This window comes from Leuciscus leuciscus (assembly GCF_965113295.1).
Source record: "Leuciscus leuciscus genome assembly, chromosome: 18".
Classification (NCBI taxonomy): domain Eukaryota; kingdom Metazoa; phylum Chordata; class Actinopteri; order Cypriniformes; family Leuciscidae; genus Leuciscus; species Leuciscus leuciscus.
The window spans coordinates 27,701,782-27,720,527 of record NC_138742.1 but is presented as its reverse complement, the minus strand read 5'-3'; the positions used below and the strand labels follow the sequence as shown (position 1 = coordinate 27,720,527).

Genomic DNA, 18,746 nt, shown 5'->3' with positions numbered 1-18,746 from the left:
CTCAAACGTGCTGCGTAACACGAGAATGAACCTCATTGCTTTTTGCAGGATCTCAAACATGATGCGTAACACGAGAATGAACCTCATTGGTTCTTGCAGAAGCTCAAACATGATGCGTAACACGAGAATGAACCTCATTGGTTCTTGCTGAAGCTCAAACGTGCTGCGTAACACAAGAATGAACCTCATTGCTTCTTGCAGAAGCTCAAACATGATGCGTAACACAAGAATGAACCTCATTGCTTCTTGCAGAAGCTCAATCGTGCTGCGTAACACGAGAATGAACCTCATTGGCTCTTACAGAAGCTCAAACGTGCTGCGTAACACGAGAATGAACCTCATTGGCTCTTGCTGAAGCTCAAACGTGCTGCGTAACACGAGAAGGAACCTCATTGGTTCTTGCAGAAGCTCAATCGTGCTGCGTAACACGAGAATGAACCTCATTGGCTCTTACAGAAGCTCAAACGTGCTGCGTAACACGAGAATGAACCTCATTGGCTCTTGCTGAAGCTCAAACATGATGCGTAACACGAGAATGAACCTCATTGCTTCTTGCAGAAGCTCAAACATGATGCGTAACACGAGAATGAACCTCATTGCTTCTTGCAGAAGCTCAAACATGATGCGTAACACGAGAATGAACCTCATTGTTTCTTGCTGAAGCTCAAACGTGCTGCGTAACACGAGAATGAACCTCATTGCTTCTTGCAGGATCTCAAACATGATGCGTAACACGAGAATGAACCTCATTGCTTCTTGCTGAAGCTCAAACGTGCTGCGTAACACAAGAATGAACCTCATTGCTTCTTGCAGAAGCTCAAACATGATGCGTAACACAAGAATGAACCTCATTGCTTCTTGCAGAAGCTCAATCATGCTGCGTAACACGAGAATGAACCTCATTGGCTCTTACAGAAGCTCAAACGTGCTGCGTAACACGAGAATGAACCTCATTGGTTCTTGCAGAAGCTCAAACGTGCTGCGTAACACGAGAATGAACCTCATTGGCTCTTGCTGAAGCTCAAACGTGCTGCGTAACACGAGAAGGAACCTCATTGGTTCTTGCAGAAGCTCAATCGTGCTGCGTAACACGAGAATGAACCTCATTGGCTCTTACAGAAGCTCAAACGTGCTGCGTAACACGAGAATGAACCTCATTGGCTCTTGCTGAAGCTCAATCGTGCTGCGTAACATAGGGCTGGGCGATAAAACGATAACGATATGTATCGCGATAGACACGTAATCAATATCAATAAAAAATGCGTTCGATAAAACGTTCGATAATTATTTATTTATTTTTTTCGTTGGAAGAAACCAGCAAAGCAAGTTTGATTGCATGAACAAAGGCACTCACTCTCTAGTAACTAGATAAAACAGAAAAAGTCAGCTCGCCTGACTTAAAGTCTGACCGTAGTCAGACCAATGTCGTCTGCAGATTATGCAAGACCGTCGTCAGTTTTTCTGTTATTCGCGTGCTTATGCGCTGTTCTAGCTAGTTTCTCAGCGCATACATGTGAAGCTCACATGCACTAAAAGCCTGTCTACCAGCGCCTGAATACTAAGTTATCTTTCGAGTCTTATTTTGCTAATACTGTTATACACACAAGGTTTACATAAACTAGTCGGATATGTCTAAAGTGAAAGCAAACTTGAGAAAATTGAGAGAAAATCTGCTTGTCAAATGCGTGTATAATAGACGCGTCGCGCGCAGCTCTTAAAGAGACAGTAGTAATAGTAAACACGCTGCCGCTTGTCCTTAAAGGGATAGTTCACCCAAAAATAAAAATTATCTCATTATTTACGCACTCTAATGTTGTTCCAAACCTGTATTAATTGCCTTCTAATATTTTCTAATATTAATATTTTGAAGAATGTGGGTATCCAAACAGTAGCTGGTCCCCATTGACTTCCATAGGAGGAAAAATATACTATGGAAGTCACTGGGGTACATCAACTGTTTGGTTACCCACATTCTTCCAAATAACTTTTATTTTCAACAGAAGAAAGAAACTTATTCGAGTTTAAAACAACGTGAGAGAGTAAATTATGAAAATTAGAATTTTTAGGAGAACTATCCCTTTAATGTTAATAAAACAACAAAATGTAAAGAGAAAATCACTCACTGCTCTTGACTAATAACTTTATTAATAGCTTTAATAAGTATCAATGTATAATTTATAGAAAATAGAAAGAAATAGATTTATATAATTTATAGAAAGAAATCGTAATATTATATTTTTGCCATATCGCCCACCCCTTTATAAAGCATTTCTTACGTATTCTTTAATTTTGCACCTTAATGTTAAGAGATAATTGTTAAGTGTTCATTGTGATTTTAGACTTTTGAGTTTTCCATGGTCGTGTTGACATTTCTGCCTTTTTAACTGATGGGATTATAATCAGAGGTAGGTTAAGTTTAAAATAAAAAATCTTTAAATGTAATATATTTGTCTCCTGGACTGGTCCTTATTTTAAATATGTTATAAAAAAATTCAATAATTATCGATATCGACCGATATGAAACACTTATATCGTGATACAGTTTTCAGCCATATCGCCCAGCCCTAGCGTAACACGAGAACGAACCTCATTGGCTCTTGCAGAAGCCCAAACGTGATGCGTAACACGAGAATGAACCTCATTGGTTCTTGCAGAAGCTCAAACGTGCTGCGTAACACGAGAATGAACCTCATTGGTGCAAGCCTTTGTGAGCATTAGAGACTTTATTTATTCTAGATGTAGAGGCTTTTTTTTAATAACATTAGAAAATCTTCCCAACCACAAACTTTTGAATGGTAGTGTAACTTTAAAACCTTAGTAAGCATAAATGTCTTGAAACGGGCTGAGCAGAGCAGACTCCTGAGTCAGTGTAAGATGTAACATATTCCACTAAATACAGGAAGCAGAAGATAGTTCAAGTCTACAGCATACAGTATTCATGACCACCAGCTGGATATAGTAAGTGAGCTGCACTTGTTTTTCAGTAAAAGTTCTTAAAACAAGATGAATTTACTTGAAAAGCAAATTACAGAAGATATTAAGACTTGTTTAGATACTTAAAACCAGAAAACATAAAAATAGTCTTCATTCAAGATACAATTTGTCCAGTGTTTTTTTTGGTGTGAGATGCATCACTTCGAGCTCTTCGGTTGTGAAATCAGTGTTGTGTCATCGGGGTTATGGGACACGGAGAACATTTGAGACTGAAAACCTTTACTAGAGCCTTTAGCATGATGTAAACAACAGTAAACTTATTGCACATTTCTTCTTTGAGCCTTATTGTGGGCATATCTGTTTGTGCTGGCCTTTTCATATGTTCTGTTATGAATTCATTTAATATACAGTATACAACAACATGACTGAATGCTAGTTTTCTTTATTTACTGGAAAACATACAAATTATCGTTTCAGAGCAGTACATTTTGCAGTTTAATAGGACAATTAACTGATGTTGTATTGTATGGCGTTTCTCAGGCCACGTCCAGCTGTTAAATGTGACCTAGAACAACATTTCCAATCAAGTTGTTTGTATATGTTATTATGTCAGATAAAAAAAGGTATTCTGCTAACGTTCCTGTTAAGTTATAAAAATGTTTTCCTTTCTGGATGTTCTCTGAATGTCCAAAACATGAAATGTTTTTTTATTTTTTTGGTTAAACAAACGTTATTTTGCAAACATGGTAATGCTACTTTTGAATGTTCTCTGAACGTTCCGTAACAAGTAGTAACATTTAAAAAATGTTGGAAAAACTTTCCATGAGCGATTTATAAATAATGTTTTGTGCTAATGTTTTGAGAACATTATTAAAGACCAGATCACTCCGAACGAACATTATATTAACGTTACTGGAAGAACGTTTGTTCATAACTTTGAGAGTAATCTTTCTGCATAAATGTATTTGTTTAAAATATTTTGTGGTGATAATTATTGTAAATTATTCCCAAAAATAACCGATTGTCATAATGCTTTAAAACACTCAGTAAACAGAGGCTTGAAACAATAGATGACGCATGAATGAATCAATGAAGAGCAATGCTGTAAATCAGATAAAATCTTAGCATTTACCCAAAATGTTCCCTAGTCGTCACCTTATTCTGTGAAGTGTGAGTGTGTCAGTGTTTCCAGCAGAGTTGATAAAAGTTGAGTGTTGAGTGACTGATCATAAATACAGAGAAGAGTAGATTGAGTCATTATCATTAGCTTTGAAGCATAAATGCAGTGTTAACGGTGTCAGCGTGAACATTACAGCAGTCAGTAACTGGAGTAAAGAAGACCTCGGGTGAATGACACAAGCCAGGAGGTACGGTAGGAATTCTCTCTTTTATACTGAATAAACGTCTGTTTTGTTAGAGATCTGAGATGATTAGCACAACAAAGAGATGTTTGTATTTGCTTCAGAGAAAATATCATGCCCATTCCCATTAGAGATCTTAAATGCTAAAGTGCTTGATGAAACTTTTCGGTTCAGCGCATTTCAAATTCATGTTTTTAGTTTGTGAACCTTTGGCAATTTCCTGAAGCTTTGCAGTTCTGACAGACCAACAATTGATCCATATAGTTATTCTGGTTTGACTTGAATAGTTAGGCGTACTTCCTCCGTGTTTAATTTTTTTTGATACGTTATATTATATGTTTGATGTCAGCAATATCTGATTCAGAGGTGTTATCATTAACAAACTAAAATGTTTCTACCTGAAATAAAATATGTTCAAGTTTAAGTTAAATTTTTAAACAACAACAAGGTTTTATTCTCGCTTCATGCATTATTTTTTTATCAACACTTAGTTAAATGTGGGTAAGTTTCATAAAAGAAGTAATATTTTGAGCAAAAAGCAGAGAAAATCATGTTTTTGTCAAAGGCTACGTCTGGATCGGATTGAGAACGATGATCAAAACACAGATGGAGTAGATCGAGTCCATCAACACCCCTAAAGCTTCACAGTCCTGGAGCTCGTCATGGGTCGACATTTCATTCAGTAACATGTTGATGATTATTATACATATAATCACATATGATAGTGCTTGTTTCTGCTTCTTCATCACATGTGTTTGTATCAGGAGATTCAGTAACTCTTTCAGGCCCCGTTTACATGGTTATTTTGAAAAACGGAGACATTTCCCTTCGTTTGTGCCCTTCGTTACACGCAAGCGGAGAATTCGCGTCTGAAAACGATTCTTTCTAAAAACTCCGGCCAGAGTGGAGATTTTGGAAAACTTCGTTTGCATGTAAACTGAGAAAAACTGAGTTTTAGGGAGCCGACGTCACAGTATGTGACTATTTTCGGGATTCTGATTGGCTAACGTGAGCTTGAGCTTCTCGTTACACTGCTCTTGACGGCATATATTCACGGGTTCGTGTAAACTAACACTTTTCTGAAAACTGACGGGTGTGCACGATGTTACTTTTGAAAACGGAGAGGGGTGAAATGTCCGTTTACATAGCGTCAGAGGATGTGTAATAGCGCCCCCTACTGTATAACAGTGAAAACACGGAAAGCCGGAAATTTCCATCAGTGGCTGCGAAGCGTTGTGTCATAAATGACGGAAGATTTTGTCAATAATGGGGAAAGAGTGACATCAAATTACAATTACAACAGACGTATTTACTTGACCTTTTTACTTTCTTGCATGCTTGTGGTCTTATTATGAACAATTCATCTGCACGCGTTTGTAACGGGGTTCAATGTTGTATTGCAAGGAAGGAAGAAGACAGGGGTCGGCGTGACTGAAACACTCACTTTAATTGCAAAATAAAAAGAAACAAATAAACAAAAGAGGCGCACGTAGCGCATTCACCGTGCCACGCACAGTAATAACAAAGAGGACAAATAACAATCACAACTTTCATTCAAACACAGCGTACAGGTGAGGTTCCAGTCCAACTCTCTCTCCCATCTCCTCCCGCATGCTGGCTTATAACCGGTCTCTCCATGCCAATCACTGCAATCAGACACAGGTGTTCCTCATTTTGCACTTGACCTACTTACTCACCGATCAGCCCCCTCCTTTCTCTCCTGCTACAGACTTCGCAAAACCACGCCCCCCTCGCCACATACCCCCACCGCCCGACTCAGGCCGGGGAGCCATCCGGCCTGCAGCCTCCCCCCCCCTCCTCCTGGAGAGGAAGTCAGCCACAGCCATCTGTACACCCGGCCTGTGGATCACCTGGAACTTAAACGGCTGTAAAGCGAGATACCAACGAGTGATCCGCGCGTTGGTATCCTTCATGCGGTGGAGCCACTGCAGGGGAGCGTGGTCCGAACAGAGGGTGAACTCCCGTCCCAGGAGGTAATAGCGGAGGGTGAGAACGGCCCATCTGATGGCCAAACACTCCTTCTCTATGGTGCTGTACACCGTCTCTCTCTTAGAGAGCTTTCGACTGATGTACAGCACCGGCCGCTCCTCACCCTCCACCTCCTGGGACAGGACCGCGCCCATCCCCCTGTCCGACGCGTCGGTCTGTAGGATGAAAGGGAGAGAAAAGTCAGGGGCATGTAAGAGCGGTCCACCACATAAAGCAGCCTTTATCTGGGTAAAAGCCCGCTGACACTGCTCCGTCCATTGAACCGTATCTGGTACCTCCTTTTTAGTTAGATCAGTCAGCGGGCTGGCGAGGTCCGAATAATTAGGCACAAACCTTCTGTAATAACCCGCCAGCCCCAGGAACTGTCTAACCTCCTTTTTGGTCTTAGGTCTCGGACAAGTCGCAACCGCTGCCGTCTTATCAATTTGGGGACGCACTTGTCCATGACCCAAGTGGAAGCCCAGATACCTTACTTCCACCCGCCCAATTGCACACTTCTTCGGGTTGGCCGTGAGCCCCGCCCGTCTCAACGTCTTCAGGACAGCCCGCACCTGCTGCATATGACGCTGCCAGTCACCACTATAGATGATGATATCATCCAAGTAGGCAGCGGCATATGCAGCGTGCGGTCGGAGAATCCTGTCCATCAGACGCTGAAACGTTGCCGGAGCCCCGAACAACCCGAAAGGAAGAGTGACAAATTGGTGTAACCCGAACGGCGTGGTGAAAGCTGTTTTTTCTTTGGATAAGGGAGATAAGGGGATCTGCCAATATCCCTTGGTTAAGTCCAATGTCGAATAAAAACGAGCAGTACCCAGCCGATCAAGCAATTCGTCAACCCTTGGCATTGGATAAGCGTCGAACTTCGACACAGCATTCACCTTCCTGTAATCTACACAGAACCGGATCGAGCCGTCCGTTTTAGGAACTAAAACTATCGGGCTCGCCCAGTCACTGCTAGATTCTTCTATTACTCCCAACTCTAGCATCGCCTCTAATTCGCTTTGCACAACTTTCTTTTTGTGCTCTGGCAGTCGATACGGCCGGCTGCGAACCACCACGCCCGGCTCTGTCTCAACGTGGTGTTGAATGAGGTCCGTCCGACCAGGCAGGGGCGAGAACACATCCGCAAAATCTGCTTGTAAATTACGCACATCAGTGAGTTGGGATGGTGAGAGGTGGTCTCCCCCAGCGGCCAGGGCGAGAGATTTTGTTTTGACATTCGCCTCTGGACCGAGATCCTCCTCTCCACTCACTACCATCGCCAGCATCACTGATTCCACCTCAGACCATTTTTTAAGCAGGTTGAGGTGGTAAATTTGATGTGCCCCGCCCCTATCTGTTCGTATTACCTCATAGTCAAGATCTCCAATTCGCCGTGTAACCTCAAAAGGTCCTTGCCACTTTGCGAGTAATTTTGAGCTAGAGGTAGGAAGTAATACAAGCACTTTCTCTCCCGGTGTAAATTGACGCAGTCTAGCCCCCCTGTTGTACAGCCGACTTTGCTTGTCCTGAGCCTGTAACAAATTCTCCCGTGACAGCCGCCCCAAAGTGTGGAGTTTTGTTCTCAGGTCCAGGACATACTGAATTTCATTTTTACTAGCTGAAGGTCCGTCCTCCCAAGTTTCCCTAAGGACATCTAACACCCCGCGGGGCTGACGCCCATAGAGAAGCTCGAAGGGGGAAAACCCCGTGGAGGCTTGAGGGACCTCCCGTACAGCGAACAAGAGGGGTTCTAACCACCGATCCCAATTTTTGGCGTCTTCTTGTACAAACTTTCGAATCATGGATTTCAAAGTGCGGTTAAATCGTTCGACCAGCCCGTCTGTTTGTGGGTGATAGACACTGGTCCGGATCGATTTAATGCCCAATAATTCGTAAAGTTCGCGTATCGTTCGTGACATAAACGCCGTGCCTTGATCGGTGAGAATCTCTTTCGGGATTCCCACCCGGGAGATTAGTTGAAACAGAGCGCTCGCCACGCTATTTGCGGAAATATTGCGAAGCGGGACTGCTTCAGGATATCGCGTTGCGTAGTCCACCAGGACTAAAGCAAAGCGATGTCCCCGTGCTGACCGTTCTAATGGCCCGATGAGGTCCATACCAATTCGTTCGAAGGGGACCTGCATCAACGGAATAGGGCACAATGGTGCTTTTGGGTTGGCCGGTGGATTCACCAGCTGACATTCCCGACAAGACGCACACCACTTGCGTACATTCTCGTGAATGCCCGGCCAAAAGAATCGGGCCATGAGACGGTTTAGTGTCGTTGTTTGTCCTAAATGCCCGGCCATTGGATTAGAATGAGCCGCCTGGAAAAGCATTTCCCGACGGCTTTTGGGTACCAACAACTGAGTTGTATCCTGCTTTGATTGGGCATCTTGGGTCACCCGATACAACTTATCTTTTATAATTGTAAAATACGGATAGGTGAGCGGTTGGTCTGGGTGGAGAAGCTGGCCGTCGATAGAGCGAACCTGATCAAAGGCATGTTTCAGCGTGTCATCCTGGGACTGTTCCAGGGGAAAATCATCGCGCTCTGAGAGAATGGTTCTCTCCAGTGCGCTCTGTTCCCCTGAACCAGTACCCAGAGGTTCCGGATCAGCTTCTCCCAACTGAGCAGTCGCCACCTTCCTTTTATCTTTTTCTACCCAAGAAGCATCCGCACATAAATGACCCAATAATTCATTAAACGCTGGCCAATCCGTCCCCAAAATCAGCGGATGCCGGAGATGCGGGTTAATCGCCACCTCCACACTATGCTTTTGTCCCCTAAATTGAATATCCACAGGCATTAACGGATAATTCACCACTTCCCCGTGCACACACCGTACCTTAACCATGCGGCCATTATCCAATGCCTTAGGTTGAATCAGGCTTTGGTGTATAGAGGTTTGGTTACAGCCTGAATCCACCAGAGCCTGAAAAGTACCCCCCTTTATACTCACGGGTATTTGGTACAGGCCAGCTTGATCGGGGGCAGCTTGCGGCGCATCGGGGACCCGGATCAGCGTCCCCACCTCCATCACCGGACACCGATCGATAAAATGACTCGGGTCCCCGCAGCGCCAACAAGCCGGCCCGGACCTCCCCGCCGCTCCAGTGGCAGGAAGCGGGTCAAGGGATTGGCGTGGAGAGAGAGGTAGCGCAGCCTGGGGAGAGAATCCCCCCCTCGATGGGCCCCCTCCCCGGGGAAGAGGCCTGGGGGCAGATACCGGCTCCGCAGCACCCCCTGTCCTCCACCTTGGAGCCGGCCGCGGCGGCAGATTCACCCGGTACCTGGGAAGGGGAGAGGGCTTAGGGGGGGGGGTAGAGAGAGAAAGAGAGAGAGAAGCAGATGGCAGGGGTTCGCCGACCCCCGGGCACGCCACCATTTGGTCCTCCGCCAGCTGGATGGCCTGGTTCAGCGACGTCGGGCGGTGGCACTGGACCCACTGCGCGGTCTTTGTTGGCAACCGCGCCACGAACTGCTCCAGCACCACACGATCGATGACTTTCTCGACGTCGCTTCCGTCGGCCATCAGCCACTTGCGGCACGAGTCCCGGAGCTGTTGGGCCATGATGAAGGGTCGGCCAGACTCCTCGAGGTTCAACGTCCTGAACCTCTGGCGGTGTTGTTCCGGAGTCCGGCCAACCCGCTGGAGAATGGCCCGCTTTAAATCCTGATAGACCAGGAGATTCTGGACTGGCAGTTGGTGTGCGGCCACCTGCGCCTCTCCGGACAGCAGGGGTATCAGCCGCATTGGCCAGTCCGTCGAGGGCCATCCCCGGTCCTCAGCCGACCTCTCAAACAGTTCCAGAAATGCCTCCGGATCATCCTCGGGGCCCATCTTGTTGAGAGGTATCGGCGAGGACGAGTCTTTGTCCGATGGGGGGACGGCCCTAACCTCCCGGTCTATCCAGCTCCGGAACAGCTCGCGGTCTTCATGCTGGCCTCGGAGGAGCGCCTCGAACCGTTTGTCCTGCTCCTCCTTTATGGCCAGCAGATGTTGATGTTGTTCCTGGTGAAGACCAGCGAGCGATTGGATGATGTCCGCAAATGGTGTACCTGGCGGAGTCTGCATGGCGGCGATCTTCTGCCTTCCCGGGTTTCGGCACCAGTGTAACGGGGTTCAATGTTGTATTGCAAGGAAGGAAGAAGACAGGGGTCGGCGTGACTGAAACACTCACTTTAATTGCAAAATAAAAAGAAACAAATAAACAAAAGAGGCGCACGTAGCGCATTCACCGTGCCACGCACAGTAATAACAAAGAGGACAAATAACAATCACAACTTTCATTCAAACACAGCGTACAGGTGAGGTTCCAGTCCAACTCTCTCTCCCATCTCCTCCCGCATGCTGGCTTATAACCGGTCTCTCCATGCCAATCACTGCAATCAGACACAGGTGTTCCTCATTTTGCACTTGACCTACTTACTCACCGATCAGCCCCCTCCTTTCTCTCCTGCTACAGACTTCGCAAAACCACGCCCCCCTCGCCACAGCGTTATATTATAATATTTTAAAGGAACCGTATGTAAGAAATGTATTTCAATTCATCATAAAATGGCCCTGATATGTCACTAGACATTAAGAAATCATGTTCATTTCAAATACTTATATCACTGACAACAGTAGTCCGGCCAGGATATTGTCATTTAAAAGTGAAGTTGCAGCCCTCAACTGATGTTGATGTTGTCATGTTGTGTTTTGGCCTGATGCTCCACCCTCCACCTATCTACCAATCACGAAGTCAGTAGTGTTTCGGCATCCGGGTTGCCAGATCTGCTCTAGTTACCACAGCTGCAACTACAAACATGTCGGATAAAAAATGTCTAACGTTACGAAACCTAAAAGACCTCGTTGTGAATCCGAAATACGTCGTGACAAAGTCAGAAAAAAAACGTACTGTGTAGGACTCTTCACTTGCCATTGGAAGCTCCTTGTAGCAGCCGACGTTCCTGCTGGATCCTGCAGCCTAACTGGCAACCTCGAGTCAGGGGGGAGGGGGAGGGGATACACCGCTCTACAGTCATTTGAAAGTGATTGCAGTACCAGTTTTGGCCACAATCTTACATACGGTTCCTTTAAAAATTGCAATTGTAAACTTTAATCAAAATATGATGACTAACTCCACTCCTTGAACAGCTATTCGGCTGAGGTCACCAAGCCCTGTGGTTAAAATCAAGTTCTAGCTAAACTGGGTTGTACACATTTTGCATTATGTACAGTATATCAGCAGCATTATATTGGCCATCTGAATTTAGATATTTGCAATGGACATTGAAATCAGATACACTTTAACCTGTACTTGTTGAATTGACTGGCCTATAGTTCCAGTAGAAAATGTATAATGTGTCTGTCTATACATTTCAAGTTAGGTCTACTTAGGACCCTAGGACAGCACACTTCAATCTGATGCAAGGGATGATGAAGATCTCTTCCAGTAGCAAAACTAGTTGTGTTTTCTCAGCTCAAGTGTTGTCTTGGCCTCGCTAGCCTGAGCTAAAGGAGAGAGTTCAAGCTCTGCAAACAAGTGAGGAGAGAATGAATACAACTTAATTATGGGAATAGGAGGCAACAAGTTGAAATCGAATGAAGTGGTCCCCACCCATCCTGTAAATATTACAACAAAGAGCCCCACTATATGTCAGCTGTGATGGCTAACAACAGACTGTGAACATTACTGGAAAGAGCTTCTTCCTCTTTTAACGTTTGCTTCACTTGTCAACACACAGCAAAGTCTTTTTTACATTTTCGCAGAAACTATATTTGTGTGGGAAAGATTTATTTTTAGTCATTTTGTTTTTGCAGTACTTCTGAAACAAAGGAAATGTTGGAATAGCATTCGTAGGCTCCTCTACACACACACGTTTTTAATATCTACATTTTGGCACTTTATTTGATTGTACTGCTAACCGGCTAACAGGGAACGCTCTCAGAACTTTAGCTAATGTTCTGGCAATGTTCTCTCTAAGTTACAAACAAACATTCTTACGGTAACGTTAATAGAACGTTTATTTATAGTTATGGTCTTTAATAACGTTAGTGCAAAGACATTCATTATACATTGTTCATGGAACTTTTTCAGTGGGATGTTCATTTAATGTTTTTAAACGGAGAACATTCAAAAGTTAATGTTTGCAAAATTAAACATGGAATGTTTCCTTGACGTTCGCATAACCAAGAAAAAAAAAACATGTTTTACATGTTCAGACAACATTTAGAAATAAAATGTACATATTTGTGGTATCATTTTCATTCATTTCTTTATTACTCATTTTTCTTGCTAATATAAAATTAAGCAACATTACCAATAGTATCATCACTCAAAAATGTCCCCTCATGACATTTGTTATTAGTTTTAGTTTTAGTTTTTTTAGTTAGGAAAATGTGTTGCATATATAAGTGACAATTAGTAAAGTATGCCTTTCACTTAACTTACTTAGAATTCTTTCATTAGAAATTTTCTTTCAACAATAATTCTTTGTCCAAATGATGGTTCTTACACTTTTAAGCCATTTCAGAGGAGATACACAAGTATATGCAGTAAGCAGTGTGCTAATATTACATTCTGGACATAAGCCAAAATCTTGCTCACGTCTTTATGCTCTGTGTGTGTGTGTGTGTGTGTGTGTGTGTGTGTGTGTGTGTGTGTGTGTGTGTGTGTGTGTGTGTGTGTGTGTGTGTGTGTGTGTGGTGGAGGCCCGTCGAGCTTTGAAAGGAAAGCGTGCCATCAAACATGCTTTGTTATAATTAACACAACACTGTTTGCCCGGAGCGAGAGAGAGAGAGCATGTGTGAATGTGCAGAAAGTTGGCAGCTTCACCTGTTCCCCTCCTCCCGCACCACCTGTAATGAATGACCTGCGCCTCTCAGGGAAGGTGACTGTGAAGGTGACCGAGAAAGCGCCCTCTAGTGTGCAGGGCATGCCTGTGCTCAGAAAGAAAACCTCAGAAACATGACAAGACTGCTTTGTCAGGGGTATAAACACGGCCAGGATCTGAGATATTGTTTTGTTATCCTTTTGATGATGTTATTAGTCATTATAATAATGATTTTAACATATCATCAGGTCATGTTGTTTAGTAGTGAATCTCATGAAAACATGTCCATATTTTACTCTAAACCAAAAAGAAATGTATATATATTATAAGTTGGATATTAAAACAAAGATTATTGAAGCATATTTTACAAGAATATGCTATTTTTGTCTTTCTACTTAAAAATGTCATAATTAAATGCATTACTTGCTATTTCTTTGTAATTAATTGTGAAATTGACTTGCAATTTCTTGGGCCTCCTTCATTAAAATTGTGTACTTTTGTATTGAGACACTGTGACATTTCAGTATTTTAAACTGTAAATATATTTCCTATTATTTTCAGAGGTTATTCGCCTGGTATTATATAACACATGCCAAATCAAATCAAAAACACAAAAGTTTTGCAGGGCAAATACAAAGCATGTGCGAAAGAACACAAAAGTTGATCCTGTTATTATGCAACGCATGCCAAATCAAATCATTTTATACATTCATGTTATATAGTAAAACATTTACAATAAAAAAAAAAACTGAATGGCTAGTAATACAGTAAAATATTAATAGATAAAATGATTTATTACAGTAGAAAATATCTATTATAATACAATATTATATAAATGATCAATTCTAGGAATTAAATGAAAAAATACAAAAAGAAATTAAAATAAAACTAAATCTACCATGATTTGTTACCATGAATGTTTTATCATTTAAATGATGGTATTATAGCAATATTAATGTATTACAGTAGAAATAACTATAATGGAATGAGTTACATCACTATTAAAATTAAAATGAAAGACTTTACAAAAGTACAAAAAAAGAAAATGCAGCATGATATACATATTTTATAATTTGAATAATATTAATTGAATTAAATATATGAAATCTAAAATATATATATATATATATATATATTTGCATTAAAGTAATGACAAAGATATTTTTGCATGATGTTAATGATAATTTGGAGGGAATATATAAAAATGCAATATCAGTGCAAAATTTTTATTTTTTTTTAAATCCTAATGGTCTGGACATTGACATTGTCTTGAGTGTTTTGATGAGATTCACCCTTCCACTCCCTGTGCCGTCATGTGCAGCAGTGTAGTGTGTTTAGCGCTGTGGACTGGTGTGTGTCTCTCCCCGTGTGCCCCTGTGTACTGGCTGTTGGTGCCTCCCCTTTTGACACGCTCCCAGCGCAGCCGGCCCAGCGTGACTCTCTGAGCTGTCCAAGGGCGCGCAGTGCACCTTCAGCACAGGAAAGAAAGATGGAGGCTCTGGGTGTCCAAGTGCAAAGTCCCTGCGTCTTCCATTGCAGCCGCTTGTGAGTACCTGTGGAGGAGTGTGTGTGTGTGTTCGGGGGGTGTACGGGGAGGGATGGAGAGTTTGTTTGGGTGTAGTATAAATAAATCTGTGACTATAAATATCCCTGTGCTGTGTGTCCTGTAACTTAGGGATAGAATAAGCATGCGGTGAGCATCAGAGTACACTTGATGGGGTTTTAAGATAAATCGCTGGTCATCAGTATTAGTTTTGCTTTTGTCATTTGAGTAAGCTGAGAGCATTTTGTCGCCAGCTGTGAGTATAATTACTTGACTTTCCCAGAAAGCAATGCTGTTGCTGCATCATATAAATCTCCTTTTTGACATGTGTTGTTTTTATATAGTATCATGGGACATGACTGGCCTCAAATGAGCAGTATATACTACTTAGACAGCACATGGCAGCGCTCTGAGGTGAGTGGAGGAGGTCAGCCTCCTCCTGATGCAGATCTCTGATTGGCCAGGGCAATCTGGAGGTGTGGCCACAAAAGACTGTGAACTCATTGTTTTTCCTGACACACATACACACATCGGAGCAGAGATGGTCCACTCATGCCGCACACACCAAAATGGAAAATTACCCCGAGCATTGCAAACACACACAGACACACACACATTCTTCTTATAATGACAACAGAAAATGTGCTTGGAGTGGCCAGTTCAGCGGCAGAGATTTCGTTAGGACTGATAAGGACTGTTGTGTGGAAGTGGTGCTGGCTTTTGCTCTATAAGCCCTTGAAGTGTAAGGGTGTATTCACTCCAGGAAAGTCCGCTAGTTCACTTGCTTTGGTCCGGGCCAAATACAATGTTGATTTTTGGTTTGTTTTGTTTGTTGTGGTTCGCTTTCACAGTGCCCTTTTTGCAAGTGAGCCAAAATTTGAGAACAAAACCACACGCTAAGGTCATCCATTTATTGGACAGAAATTCTCAAGCAGGGAAAAGCAGGAAGTGCATAAACAGGCTAATCATGGAGATCTTTCGTAGTGCCATTTTTATGGTGTTATCAGATACTAACGCAATATGAAGAAACTTATGAGCATCATATGACCATATGGGGGAATGTAACTTTGCATATTACTTAAAGGTATAGCGGAGGATGTTTTACTTCCTGGTGGGTAACCTATACTATTGGTCCTCCTAATTGTCAATCATTCTGGTGAATCAATCACTCTCTCTCTCTCTCTCTCTCTGTGTGTGTGTGCGCATGCGTTGAGTGAGTGAGGTGCGTGGATGGAGAGTGTGTGACGGCGTTGAAGGTACGAGTGTTTGAAAACTCTTTTTCTACCTTTTTCTATCTTTAGTAATTGTTTTTAGTAATTTATATTGAGGTTTAGGTAATATTGGTAAGGGAGGTGGTTGTTTGGGGGAGTTTTTACTCCCAGTCGGTGTGCTGGGAGAATGGCAGCTCCAGGTGCGGAGACTTTGGAGTTTCTAACAAGGCGTCATGGTGTGAAAATTGATGTTACTGCAAGTATAGAGGAGTGTAGTTTAGCGGTGAGTGCAGTAGTTGGTCATGAGAATGTTTTGTCGGCGTCGCGAATGAACAACGCGATTGTATTGTTTGTTAAGACGATCGAATTGGCGAACTTGTTAGTGGAGAGTGGGGTAGAGATTGGTGGTATTTTTACCTCAGTGTTGCCTCTTTCTACGCCGTCTAAGAGAGTAACTTTATCTAATGTGCCGCCGTTTATTAAGAACGAAGTTTTAGTTGGAATGCTCGCTAGGTATGGAAAACTGGTCTCTTCAATTAAAATGATCCCAATTGGAAGCAAGTCATCTTTGTTGAAGCATGTGGTGTCTTTCAGGCGTTATGTTTACATTGTATTGAAAGATAACGTTGAGGAACTTGATCTGACTCTAAATTTTCGGCATGAAGAATTTAATTATGTGATATATGCCACTACTAATACAATGAGGTGCTTTGGTTGTGGTGAAAATGGACACCTGATCCGTGCTTGTCCAAAAAGAGAGAATAACACAAATAAAACTGCATCAACTGTTGCTTCAGAAAATGTAATTGAAGTGCAGGGTGAAATCGCCACAGTTGTTGAGGAGATGCCGGGTCCAAGTAGGGTGTCGGTGGGTCCAAGTAGTGTGTCGGTTGCTCCAACAATGGCGGAGAGTGTCTCTGAGACTATAGAAAAAGAAATTGTTGAAGTCAGTGTAGCTGCAGCTGAGGTCATAAGTTCCCAGAGGATAGAACAAGCAGAGTGTGATTCAGATGATGGTAGTAACAGTGAAGATGAGGCTAGGGTAAACCCAGAGGATGGGGGTTCTGGTTTGGAAGATGAAGAATGTTTTTTTAAAATCCCTCAAAAAAGAAAGTTGTTGGAATGCCCTGCTGATAAAAAAGCAAAAAGAACAGATGGTATTCACATGAGCCAGACTGACACTGAGAGCGAAAGCGACATGTCAGAATGTAGTGTCACTGTTAGTCTTCCCAAAAGTGGTTTCTCTAGCCGTACATATACTGTTGGAGATATTAAGTCCTTTTTGAAAACTACGAAAAATGTGAAAAAGGTCAAACTAGAGGAGTATTTTCCTGACATAGTACAGTTTATTGAGAAGGTAAAGGTTTTTAGAAGTGAAAGTTGTTTCACCAATCAAGAGGTTTACCGTCTTAAGAAAATTCTTACGAAATTAAGTAGTCAGTCAGGTGGGCCCAGTGAATCCAGCCAGAATGGATAAAATGATGCATCTTTTACGGCTTTATTATTTCTTTTGCTCTCTTTTTTTATCCTTTATGGGGGAAATAAATCTTGCTTCTTTGAATGTTAACGGAGCAAGGGATTTTAAGAAGAGAGCTCAAGTATTTGAATTAATGAAACATAAGAAAATTGATGTGTTGCTTATACAAGAGACACATAGTGATGTATCAAATGCTGTAGAATGGGTTAAAGAATTTGATGGATTAGCGATTTTAAGCCATTTTACTTCATTGAGTGGCGGAGTTGCGGTGTTATTTTCAAAAAACTTTACTCCATATTCCTATAATGTAGAGGAAACAATTAAAGGAAAGTTGCTGAAGATCAAAGCTGTATTTGAAAATAGTTCTTTTGTTTTTGTTTGTGTATATGCTCCAACTATGGCATTGGAAAGAATGACTTTTTTGAACACTTTGGATGATGTTTTAAATGATTGTAACAATGATGATTTGTTAATGTTAGGTGGGGATTTTAATTGCACTGAAAATGTCATAGATCGAAATCATGTTGAACCACATATGCAGTCAAGAAAGAGGCTAATTCAAATGAAAAAGTCTCATAGTTTAATTGATATATGGAGAAATTTCCATGGTACACAGAGACAGTACACTTGGGCTCACGCTCATGATAATCAGCTATCGCTGGCAAGGCTTGATAGATTCTATGGTTTTAAGCATCAATTAAGTATGTTTAGAGAATGTTCAATTAGTCCGGTTTGTCTTTCTGATCACAGCTTGATAAAATGTGTTGTAGCAAAAAGTTTTGTGAAATCAAAAAGTGCTTTTTGGCATTTTAACAATCATTTATTATGTGACACTCTTTTTAGAGAAGTTTTTAAAGAGTTTTGGACAAATGCTAAATCTATGAAAGCTTCTTTCTTAACTTTGCAGCAGTGGTGGGATTTTGTGAAGATACAAATCAAACAGTTGTGTCAACAATATACTCACAACGCCACAAGAGATATAAATAGCTCAATGAGTGTGTTAGAAGAAGAGTTGATGAAGCTACAGGAGCTTGCAGAGTCCACAAAAGATCCCACATATATAGAACACATTAAAAAGAAAAAGAATTTGTTAGCTGATATATTAGGTTGTACAACAAAAGGTGCTATTATTAGATCACGTTTCCAAAGTGCAGAATTAATGGATGCTCCTTCAAAATTCTTTTTTAGTTTAGAAAAAAAGAATGGTCAAAAAAAGTTTATTCATGCCTTGCGGTCGGAAACAGGTTTTTTATTGACAAATCCTTCAGATATCAGAAAAAGAGCTGTACATTTTTATAAAGATTTGTACAAAAGTGAAATTTCAGAAGAACAAGACGGTAATTTGGATTTTTTTGAAAATTTACCACATTTAACTAAAAATGCAAATGATGAAATTAGTAAA

The 18,746-nt window shown here is 41.9% G+C and overlaps 1 protein-coding gene and 1 long non-coding RNA gene across 6 annotated transcripts in view; one reads left to right on the top strand and one right to left on the bottom strand.

Annotated features, from left to right (window-relative positions):
* Positions 1–18,746, top strand: part of mitfb (melanocyte inducing transcription factor b) — a 68,906-nt gene that overhangs the window by 8,408 nt on the left and 41,752 nt on the right. Inside the window, exon 1 of one of the 5 annotated variants that reach the window (XM_082145154.1) lies at positions 14,352–14,658. The exons of the other annotated variants lie outside the window; for them this stretch is intronic. Within the exon in view, the coding sequence (XP_082001280.1) occupies positions 14,603–14,658 (56 nt within the window). The 5' untranslated portion in view covers positions 14,352–14,602. Of the gene's footprint in view, positions 1–14,351; positions 14,659–18,746 lie in introns of those variants that run through there. 5 annotated transcript variants of the gene reach the window in all.
* On the bottom strand, positions 10,807–12,875 carry LOC309480734. The gene is made up of 2 exons (XR_014199769.1): positions 12,345–12,875; positions 10,807–12,255 (listed from the first exon to the last, which is right to left on the bottom strand). It is a non-coding gene; the product is annotated as an uncharacterized lncRNA (long non-coding RNA).